The sequence below is a fragment of the Ornithodoros turicata genome, chromosome 1 (genome assembly GCF_037126465.1).
Source record: "Ornithodoros turicata isolate Travis chromosome 1, ASM3712646v1, whole genome shotgun sequence".
NCBI lineage: Eukaryota > Metazoa > Arthropoda > Arachnida > Ixodida > Argasidae > Ornithodoros > Ornithodoros turicata.
In genome coordinates, this window is record NC_088201.1 from 57698820 (window position 1) to 57710848 (window position 12029).

Consider the following 12029-nt stretch of genomic DNA (forward strand, 5'->3'; position numbering starts at 1 on the left):
AAAGTTAAGCGAAGGCAACTGGTTCTTCAGTTGCTATTTTTACATTCTACGGCATGGCGTGCAGCTTCCCCACCAGTATGAAGCGAATGCAGTAGACGGCATGCTCACAATCCCACAAGCAGATAGAGTGCTCACCTAACTTGCCTACGAACTTTAACTGATAGACTGTACTTGCCTGAGGATTATGCGGTCATTTGCATTTGATTTGGGAAATGTTTGCCAGTGTCTGAATTAAATTTGACCTACATTTTCAACTGTGGCTTGTTTACTTTGTTCAATTGTGTAACATGGAAGAGAAGGAGGAGCAAAGGACAAAGATCGAAAAGCAGATGGTACATTCAGGGATGCTCGTGGTCATCATAGGCATTGCATTTAAAGGTTAGGCAGATGGCACGTTAAGAAGAAGGCTTTTGTCTCAGTCGGTACACCATTTTTACACCAAGATAGGTGTTGCTATTTTGACTGTGGGGAGTAAACTGTACAGTACACCATTTTTGCACCTGGATAGGTGTTCTGCTTTTGGCTGTAGGGTATAAATTGCAAAATACACCCCTTCAACACCTAAATGGGCGTAAATATTCTTAGTGTGTATATCGGCACTTTTGCTATACCGATGCACGCATTTTTTTTTTTTTTTTCGCGTAAGGGGGCGGGGATCTCTGGGTTCCTGAGGCGGTTTGCCTGCCGGTGACGGAAGACAGAAAATACTGCTGGACTTCATGAGGGAGAGTGACCTGATTCATTGGTGTCGTCTGACAACATTGCACTGCGCGGGACTTTGTGGTGTGTCATTCGCGTGTTGGGAAACCTGCTGTTCCTTTCTGGCAAGCGGCAGTGATATGTGATTTGGCGGTACTGATGACGATGGCGTCCTCGGAGAGTCCAGCGAACGGCTGGTGGAGGTGCCGCTCATGTTCTTCTGAGGTCGCCCAAGCCACGAGAAGGTCGTACATAGAGGCGTAAGCGAAGAGCAATCCTCGCAGCACTTGATCCATAAACCGCTGAAAGGTTTGGGTAGCGCTTCGTAGACCAACGGGCATGACTCGTATAGGATCCGAACAAAGTGGTGATGGCGTTTTTTTGTAAACGCTGGAGGGGTCCATGGTCCAGTTTTGAAAACAATCGTTGCTTCGTGCAAACTAGCAGTGAAATCCTGAATATCGAGGATCTGTCCGGACGTATAATACGGCTGAGGACACGATAAGCTCCGCATGGCCCCCAGTCCCCTTGTCTTGATCCGCCTTGTCTTTCTCCTCTACAACTCTGAAAACACAACTTCACTACGTAATAGGCCGACCATTCCACAGAACGATACCACTCCTGATTGGTGGAAAGCACGGGGCGAATGCGTTTCTCTGAAAATTAATATAACTGCATAAGTGTTACAAAAAGGCGTGTACGCCTCCCGTTTTCAACAAATCAGGGGAGAGAATGATGTCGGTCGGGATGGTGGTTGGCTATATAGGGGCGTGTTATGCGGTCAAGTTCTGTTTTTGGAGTCCCAGTAATACATTGAATCTGAAACTGAAGTAAGGTGAGTGACTGCAAACCTCGTCTTGGCTAGCGATCGGTGCATCATGCACGCAGACAGTACAATGGGATGGAAGATATGGTACCCTTGCACTAGATATATTATATCTCCTCCTTTACAGAGAAACGGACAGGCTTGAGTTTCAGTTTGAATATACCGGGTGTCTCAGTTAAATCCCCGGGCTAAATAATTCGCGAACCGGTGCACCAATCGAATAACTTTCTTTTTTTACAAGTATCTGTCCAATACCGCCTACAAGATGCGCACCGCGTGAATGAGCGGGTGGCGCTCATTATTTAAATAAAAATTCAAATGCGTTTCGTGAAAAAAGCTAACTTCTAAAGCAGGGCGCCGTCGGCATTAAAATGGGTACTACCACTTTTAGGACCTTCAGTGGACACCTTTTAGAGAAAAATCTGCCACCGAAGCGGGTCATTTCTTGCAGTAATTAATTGGTTTCTGTTTACGTATTTTTGCCGCGGCTGGTCGCGGCGAAGCGTAAAAGGACGGAATTCATTGGTTTATTTCATTGGTGTAAGGACGCAATTCATTGGTGGATAAGGGAGTGGAAGAGCGTCCTTTTGCGCTTCACCGCGACCAGCCGCGACAAAAATAATTTTTTTTTTACGGACCTCCGTTAGTCGTGACGTTGCCCGCCTTGCGAGGCCGACTACGGCAAGCAGTTACACCACCACCACCACTACCACCGCGACCAGCCGCGACAACAATATGTAAACCGAAACCAATTTATTACTGCAAGAAATGACCCACTTCGGTTGCAGAGTTTTCTCTAAAAGGTATCTACTGAAGGTTCCAGAAGGGGTAGTACCCATTTTAATGCCGACGGCGCCCTGCTTTAGAAGTTAGCTTTTTTCACGAAACTCATTTGAATTGTTATTTAAATAATGATCGCCTCCCGCTCATTCACGCGGTGAGCATCTTGTAGGCGGTATTGGACAGATACTTGTAAAAAAGAAAGTTATTCGATTGGTGCACCGGTTCACGAATTATTTAGCCCAGGGATTTAACTGAAACACCCGGTATATATAAAAGGGGGAAGACATTGAATTCGTCACCTGACGAATTGTGCTACTCCCACGAAGATCCCCTAAATGAACCCCACAGAAAGGAAAAATAAAAATGAAAAGATGAAAAGATAAATCTAGAAAAAAAACCTCTCTCACCCCTACCGGTCACCGAACAGAGAAGCTCTTTCGTGATATACAGTACCTTCACCTGCCACGATGGATAAGATAACCGATGGCAGACATGACGAAGCTACGTACGCAAACTTGAAGACTGGAAGATTCGACAAGACGCAATGATTGACCACGTCCCGTTTCAAAAATATCGCCACCTTAACTATATTGTGCAATGCAGCTACACGGGTAGCAGACATATTCATCAGTCAGGGTCTGAAATAGTATCTCCCAGTGTGGTTCCCATTCCCAATGAACAGTGTGCTGACCTTTCCTTTCTTTTTCGTTAATAAACATATCCCCCCCCCCCCCAGCATAAAGTTACGCAACTAACCACTTACGTTCGTTGACGGGGATCTCGGTATAGTGTGCACGGTTGCTTCTGGCACCTACTCTTCGCCCAATCGATGGTTGTTGCATAACATGCTTGGAAGTTCTTAAAGGGGCCGTACTAGAATTGCTTGAGCTTTAGTCCCGGTTTAGAAACGTCTAAGCCACGTGATAAACCTCACAGTGTGATGTCACTGATCAACGGGACTCAATGTGTGTCCAGAAAGGAACAGCAGGTTCTCATAGCAGGCTCTCATAGTGCTTTGGTGCTTTAACGGTATATTGGATGGCAAGCTCAGAAACACACGTCTAGAAACCAAACAAAAAACAGCATAAAAATAACTAGATCGTATTATATAAGTTGAATGTGCGTACAGCAGCGTATTCCGGTAACCGCTATTCGTATTCCAAGGTTAGAGTTTTTTCTCAAGGTTAGTCTCTTTTAACTAAGCCCGTTAAAACTCGAAAAAAAAAACGAAAAAGAACTATAGGAACTGTGCAGATCGGGAGGTGACGTAATGACGCCGTTGGCACCGTTTAAACGAAGCAGGGAACGATTATGCTGGAAATATCTGAATTCGTCTATAAATAAGCTACCAGAGTAAAGACGTGTTGGATTAAGGCATAGCTCACTTCAAGGGCGAACAGCTCATGCTCCGATGAGAGTAGTTCCAACAGCTAACAGTTCATGCTCAGAAGCAGAGAAGTACCGGCTCCCGATCAAATTCTGGTTACATTTACCGCCCTTCAGATCGCTAGTCTATTTCGCTTGTAACTTCGTGCCTGATCAGGCACGATATCTGCAGCTTATCTCAGTTTCACCAAGACTTCTCATCTCCACCAACGTGCACGCACCTTGCACGCACCTCGACGCCACATCAACTCTAACTGCACTCTCTCAGCGAGTGAACTACCACAGCTTTACAGACCGCAACGGGGCGCGCCGTTGCATCATTTCCACCCACGCCCCATGTATTTAAACGACTTGACAAAATGTTCTCATCGTCTGAAACGATTAAAGTTTAAGTTAGTTCTCCAGTCAACGAACTGGGCGAAGAGAGTTAGGCATGGTTTCTACCATGGGTGGTATGAGCCGAAAACGAGGTCATTAGCACTAGAGGTGCATGCTCCGCATAAGGGCGTGGCGGGTTTCGCTCTTATGTGCGACGTAAAAATCTCGACAACAGATGGCAGCTAGTATTGCGCTTGGCAACCATGCTAGCGAGCCTACATTTGACCGAGCCTACATTGCCGTTCTTGGCGACAGCTTAGGTTGTTTATTAGCTCTGGCCTCTGTCCTGCTAGTATGTGTACCCTCGTATCCAGGGAACTGTGTAGCAATAACTCGGATAGAAGGCGGTTTTCGTGGGAAATTTCTTTTCTTTGTATCGCGCTTACAGGTACACTTACCTCGTTTGTGATGCAGTTGATGGGTAGGGTTCGTTGCGCCGGTATTCCTTTTGTTTCTAGGAGCTAAAGCCTCATTCAAGTGGTATACGTCTGGACCCGAAGTCGCCACGTGATCTACAGTTCAACATCGGTTCAGCGGTTCGGCGATAGTGGTTCAGGGTTGTTCTGTAATTTGTCAAGTTTTGGTACTTCTTCAATTTTTCGCATATTTTTTTATCAACCAATTAATGCGTGAAAACTAAAATTCTGGCTTACATTAGTACGCGGCAAAACATTAGCCTTTCTTTAGTACAGTGGCGAATGTCAGCATCTGCTTAGAGACGGCCCTGAGGAGTTTTCCCTCAGTTTTGTTCTGACGCGTGACCCCCCTTCCCAGGATCCAACCCAGGACGCATGGTCACCTTTCCGAGCAGCATGTAGACATATTGGCAGACATGACACAGACCGACTGGTTAGGAATAATAATAATAAATCAATAAATAAAGTAACGCGTAATAAATAACGAAAGCGACAGGGAGATCAAGAAACAGAAATGAGAAAGATGCGCGGTGCACATACGCGAGCTGCATTTATCGATTATTATTCTTTGATTAATGCATTTTTCCTTCGTCTTCCTCATCACATTTACTTGTTTAAGTAAACAAATAAAAACGTACGATATCCTTGCTGTACAGCGCTGCATTATATGCTCTACACAATCTTCCCCTACGAAATTCCCCTACAATTCCCCTACGAGGTTTGTTTTAATCTCCCTGGCTTGTTTTGGACAGGTGCCAACGTTCCTGAAGAACTTACTTGAACAGGTTGAGATGAATACTTTTCGTTTAGACCACTTCTGCAGCATGCCCTACAGATAGTGACCTTCCGGTGGCGAACACCTTGGAACCTGATACATAAGTAAAGGGGAATTATCCCGTAATATCAGACTGCGCGTATGAATATCGTGACAAGATTGCGTGTCTGCTGGAGAGCCTGTGGGAGTCATTCACACGTGAGCTTTCGTGCAAGGCTTGCCAGCAGCCCATTTGCCGTGCACCTGTGTGGATGAATCAAATAGCCAGGTCGGATACTCTGTAGCCTATAAAGATTTCCTCTTACCTGTGAGCCTGGCAATCATGCGATGCCCGTCACAACAAATTGATCATGTGTCACCCATCCAAGATCAGGGGATGGGTTGTCATAGAAGGTATACTTTTGGCAGGGATTGTTACGCAGCTACAACATATGCAGGGTATGGTCAGACTAAACATTACAGAACAGAAGAAGAAGAACAGTCTCTGTTCGAAATATCGGCGGCTTCTGTCCTGAGGCAACTCCCTTCCTACATTCTACCGGTTCGCTGGATTTCTACCCATAAACATTACATCTATGTTTCGAAAGTCTCTCAGTCTAGCCCCACGCGAGATATAGTATATTTTTTAGCCTTTACATACCGTATTTTCACGCGTATTAGCCGCGGCTTATGCGAGATTTTTTGTTTTCGCGGACGCTCTGCGGCTTATGCGCAGGTGCGGCTTATCTGATGACTATCTTTCCCTGGTATTTTCCCAATACCCTGGATGAAACGAAAGGGCAGACAGTGCGTCATGTTTTTCGGAACAGGACCGCCCTGCCATTGCACGAACAATACCGAACAGGGACGAGTCCATATTCGAGTGGTCTGACCTTCCGGAAACATTCCCCCACGCAGCTTTAACAAAAGGGGTGACAGTGAATCATGTCTTCTGGAACATGTCTTAGTGAGCCGCTCTGTAATATTTCTGATGTTAGCCTTTATTCTGTCGAATAAATGATACCCGTTTTCATAGCGATAAAGTCTCTATTGATTTTGTATGTGCATCACTGGTTTAGCGCACAAAGCAGTCGTGTCGTATTACCCGCGGCTTATCTGCGAGTGCGGCTTATCTGCAAAAAAAAAATTCAAAATGTATCTAAAATTGAGTCCTGCGGCTTATCTGCGGTGCGGCTAATACGCGTGAAAATACGGTACTTTTTTAAAAAGCTGAGAGAGCAGCAGAGATGTCGTTTTTGCACTTGACTTCTACGGCCAGACGGACATCCTCTGGAAAGGAGTATGGAACTACAAGATGACTAATTACCTGAAATTAATTAATAAACCCTTCAATTAGGGAATTTCGGGCAAAACCGAGATAGCAGATTGAGCGACTATCCGCTTTGAACGCCATTCCAGGTTTTAAAAATCCTGAAACGCGCACGTGGGTTAAAATGTCATTCCTCGAATTTTGATATGCAAATGAGCCGAAACTGAAAAAGCGCGCCGTCACGCTCGCCAACGGAGACTTATTTGGGCCGGAAAGCTTTTTTTTTTTTTTTTCTGGCCAGCTGAGCGGCACCTACTCCAATCATCTCCATCTCCCCAAATCACGTGGCCCTCTGACGTGAATTGAGCGCTGTACTCCCCGCGTTCCCGGTCGCCGCGGTTTCGGTCTCGGTTCATTTGCATATCCAAATTCGGGAACGGCTATTTTAACGCACGTGTGTACTTCAGGATTTGATAAACGTGAAATGGCTTGCAACTAGGATAGTCTCTCAATCTGCCACCTCGCTTTTGCCCGAAATCCCCTAATTAAAATGTTAAGTAACGAATTTTAGGTAATTAGTCATCTTGCAGTTGCACACTTTCTTCGAGAGGATGTCCGCCTGGTCGTAGAACTAAACTGCAAAAACAACATCTATGCTGCTCTCATAGCTTTTTTATAAATATTCTGTAAAGGCTAAAAAAAACAACAAAAACGGTAAATGCAGACAGTAGACGTATGCAGACGTAATACGATTGTGTAAAACAGTGGTTCCCAAAGTGTGGCCCGCGGACCCCCGGGGGTCCCCGGGAGTGTTCGTGGGGGTACGCGACGATCGAAGACAGCCCGAAGACCGTCTTGGCGAGTGCTGGCCGCGTCATCTCTGAGGGGGACGATGTTGATATATGGTGATATTTATGATATTAAAGAAGGCAGAAATATTCTGCCTTCTCATTTTCTGTATGGCAGTGCTTTGTTTGTTTGTTTTTCCCTTTCTTTCTTCACGTCCCTTATTTATGTCAACATGAATCGTACTTATCGGGTGTCCTCGAATGGGTTCTCAGTGGTTTGGGGTCCGACGCAACGGGAAGTTTGGGAAACGCTGGTGTAAAAGGCTCTGTAGGCTCGCGACTCATGCCCTTGTTTTTGTAGTCCTAAACTGTTCATCCGCTCTATTTCCTCTTTGCACAGACAATCACGTATTTATGCCGCAAATATGTGCACGTGTACTGGCCTTGAAAAAGTTTTGCATACTGACGCATTTTATTGATCGATAGAAAAGGGATCCGTTCTTGCTTTAGTAATTTTTGATGACAGCGTCCGCATTTCCGTCGTCACTGCATTTCCATCAACGTCGATGCTAAACTCGGAAGCTCCAGCGTGCTTTTTGAGCAACGTTCAATTAACCGAGGGCGAGCTACACAGGCGTGCATGCTGGAAACACCCACGCATTTCCTATTTCTGCTGCACACTCCAGTCTCCTGTGGTGTGTGTGTGTGTCTGTGGGGGGGGGGGGGGGGGATATGTTTACTACTCATACAAAAAGAGAAAACAGAAGGGAAAGGTTATCCATGGTGTAGGCTTGCTATTCTCAATCAAACAAATAGACAGAAGGAAGATAAAAGCGGCAGAGACAGAGCAAACTATGAAGAAAAACAGGAAAATACAGTTCCTTCACTAATCGTTGTGCAGACAGTCATATTGGAGGTATCAGAGAGTGCCCAAGAGTTTAGATTCCCGAAGAAAATTCTGGGAAATCCGTATCGTGTGGCAATAGCGGTGCGGTGTACGACAAACATCCACTAACCGCCTAACAAAAATTATGACTCCTTGCATGTCTTACACGAATCCCTTCTTTGCCATTTCAGACACGGACGTCGAGTCACTTGTTGGAGGCACCGCACGTCTGCCGTGTCCCATCCGGACCATTTCTAACCCCGAAAGGGAGTCGTCCAACATTCCTATCCTGATGGAGTGGTATCACAGAGATCGTATCATCTACACGGTGGAAAGCGAAAATGTGCCCCTTGTCCAAGCGAGGCACACCGTCCCTAACGGAGCGGATGAAGGACGCCTACATTTTGCAGTCGGACGGACTCCTTACCGACTTTCCCTTCAAAGGGTTTCGCTGGAAGACGAGGGTCCTTACTTCTGCGTCGTCACCTTCGACACAGGTGCCAGAATGAACACGTCGGTTCATCTGATAGTTGTCGGTGAGTTACTTGCATGTATTCTAAAGTGTAGGCTTCCTTGCAGATTGGCTAGCGAGAGTTGCAACTCTCACCATTCAATTTGCAAGGTTTCGCATGTTCGTGGTATAGTATATGTGACATTTCTTCGTCTTTTAGTAATTTCGACACGCGCTTGAAGAGTCTTTAGGGGAATTAGTGACTGAAATCACTGAGTTTTGAACACACGACATGTGCTACAGGGTAGTTCCGCATTTTTTGTTGCAGTTCCTCCAATTGCTGTGTGCATCGTTCATTATAAGTCATATTTTTCGTCCCCATTCCAACAGTAGGGTTTCTACGAATATACGTTAATGTGTCTCATAAAGCACCCATATTGGTTGAGGTATTAAACAAGTTCGCGACTACAAAGCACCTCTACAAAGCGACTTCAAAGCGCCTCTTAAGTCTAACCCGCGTAGAGCGATTTTTGCACGCCAAAAAGCGACGGGCGACAAACTCCGTCGCCGACGCGAGCGAAGATACCCCAGTATGCAACAAGAGAAAAACGTGGGACTGCAAACTGTTGTTGCCGCGGATGACTTATTCGTGAAGACAGACGCATCACTGTCGAAGAGCTGGCCGTGTTATTGGGTGTGGGTGTTGGGTCAGCCAGTTTCATCATACGGGTGTATAGGTTCCGCAGTATGGGTTCCCGGGATCCTTAAACCTCAAATGAAAGAACGCCGTTCCACGCATGTATGCACTGCTACGAGACGCTGTGAGCAGAAAGATGAATTTTTTAGAATTGCATAGTCACTGGTGACGGAATTTATCAATTTCAGTCAGAGACGAAAAGATCGAGCACAGAATGGCGTCGCAGATCCTCACCAAAACCGAATAAGTTTTGAGTCAGGCCACATCCTCCATATTCACATGACGTTGCATCATCGGACTGCAACATCTTTGACCTCCTCAAGGAGGATCCTGGGGGTCGCGACTTTGCATCCGACGATGGTGTGGACGAAGCCGTGCATGCATGGCCTGCCACCCCCCACCCCCCCCCCAAAAAAAAAGAGGGAAAAAAAGAAGAAAGCGTATGAAATGCGATAGCCTTACTAGTATATTAACCAGAGGAAGGACGAGGACTCCATTTAGGATGTTTTATGCTTCAAAAGAAGCATACTTTCAGGGGCTTTACCAGATCGGCAGCACTCTACGGGAACGATACGATAAAGGGAGCTGTCAAATCAAACCTCAACAACGTCAACGTGATGTAAGCCACTTCAAAGAAATTAGGTGATTTACTTATTTCCGCTATCGTTAAGACCGTCCGATCGCCTAATACCCCTGTTACACGGCAAACCGAATGGCATTCCCAGCGAATGACAGTCGCACCGAATGTCATTCCTTTGTCTTGCTTGTCATTCCCTTGTCCTTGGTTAGGGTGGCCGCTTTCCACGCCGAGACTGGGAGGTGACGCGGGTTCGAATCCCCACACCAGCTGTGCTGTCTGTGGTTTTCCCTGGGTTTTCCGGCAGATTTTCCAGACGAATGTCGGCACAGTTCCCCTTGAAGTCGCCCCAGGACGTATACTAACCACCCTGTCCCCTGCTCCTTCCTGCTGTCCTCCCTCCAACTGTCTACGTGTGCACGCCGCTCATAGCCACAGTTGCTTCCGGCGCTAACAGAGAATTTAAAACAACTCGAGCTACACGAAGAAACAGAATGTCATTCGCGAGTGACGTCAGTCTCGATAATTAAGACACCGGGGGCCGAACATATGAAGCATTCTACAGGCACATTAGTTATATTTCTTTTATTTCTTTTGCTCGAAACTATCGAAACATTAGATTATTTCACAAAATCGCTACTTTTTCAAAGACACTTATGGCTAAGTAGCACAAGCAAAGACAACTAAGAAGCCTGCACCGCACTTGGCAACGTGGCGACTGGGAGCGAGGGTAGTTCTTCGAAAGACAACTTTTGTCCTTCCTTCCTTCGTGTCAAAAGTTATCGAAGTTGTGATAAAATATTGGAGTACAACTTTTCATTCGTCTTTCATTTCTTCAAACGGCTTATCGTTGTTGTTGTTGCTACCTCTCTACTGCAAGGGTACGCCGTCGGTGCGAGAGGCAAAAGGGAATATCATTCGCATGTATTGCCATTTGATTTCACCCTGTGACACGAAACCAATGTCATTCAGTGCGAATGTCATTCGCTGGGAATGACGTTCAATTTGCCGTGTGACAGGGGTGTAACACTCGCTGTTTGTTCCTAAGTCCATGAACCTGAAGGCATGTGTATCAACGCACGCGATCACTCAGACGACTCCTCTTCGTCTGTGTGGTCTTCAATTCTAGCGATGCAGAGAATGGGATTGTGAATACTGTAGTAGATGTAACAACAACAACTTCGCCAACCGCCAATCGCCTCTCAGCAGTGCATTAGGCGTCCGTGTCCGAGACGAGAGAGCTCCTTCGGCGGCGCTGTCTGCCAGTGCACTGCCTTCGACACCGCAATGGGCAGGAACCCATTGGAGAGCGAGCCTATGTCCTGCTTCGTAGAGAAGTTTGTAAGCGGTTAATACATCACACAAGCGGTTAACACAGAATTTTCAATTGCTTGCAGCGCAGATGCTGAGTCAGTAAAGACCACCCAATTCCGGGGTGGGAATGGAACGAAGTGCTGCGAAAAGAAAAGTATGGCGTAGAGTTCCGCAGCTGTGGATGATGTACAATGGCAAAGGCGACGTCCTTGAACTACGCCTTCGTCGGCGATGACAAATGCTGACGCGGACTTGCCATTTCGAGATGCGCCATCGGTGTAAGCGGCGGTAGAGGTGGAAAACTTCGCGTCGACGAGAGCATAAAAATGGGCTCGAAGGACTTGAGGGGGAACCTGAGCTCTGCGGACCTGGAGGGCAGGAAGACGTGGGAAGGTGGGTGGCACAGGCAGAGACCAGGGGGCGTTCGGCGGTGTGACAGTCCTAGGTGTGAAGGCGGTGAGAGCGTGGCGTGTCCTCCGCGCCACGCGATGGAAATCACGTTCAGGACGGTATCGAATTTTCCTGAGGAGTGGGTGACGGGGAACGTTCGCACACAAACGTAGGAAATGTCGAGCCGTTTCCCGCTCACGGAGGACCTCCACCGGGAATTCTCCAGCTTCAGCTAGGACTTGCCGTGTTTCAGCCATTCGTGGAACGCCAAGGCAGCGACGAAGGCTTCGGGCGAACAGGGACCGAAGGGTATTTAACGATGTTGTAGAAACCCTATGCAAGACTGGAAGGCTGTAAAGCACAGTCGCCTTCACCAAAGCTGCGTGAACGGCTAAGAGGGAGCGTTGATCACAG

General features: G+C 46.8%; 1 protein-coding gene across 1 annotated transcript in view; it reads left to right on the forward strand.

Annotated features, from left to right (window-relative positions):
* LOC135378276 (hemicentin-2-like) overlaps window positions 1-12029 on the forward strand; it is a 950281-nt gene that overhangs the window by 541144 nt on the left and 397108 nt on the right. Inside the window, exon 2 of the mRNA XM_064611260.1 lies at window positions 8378-8722. Coding sequence (XP_064467330.1) covers window positions 8378-8722 — 345 coding nt within the window. The remainder of the gene's footprint in view (window positions 1-8377; window positions 8723-12029) is intronic.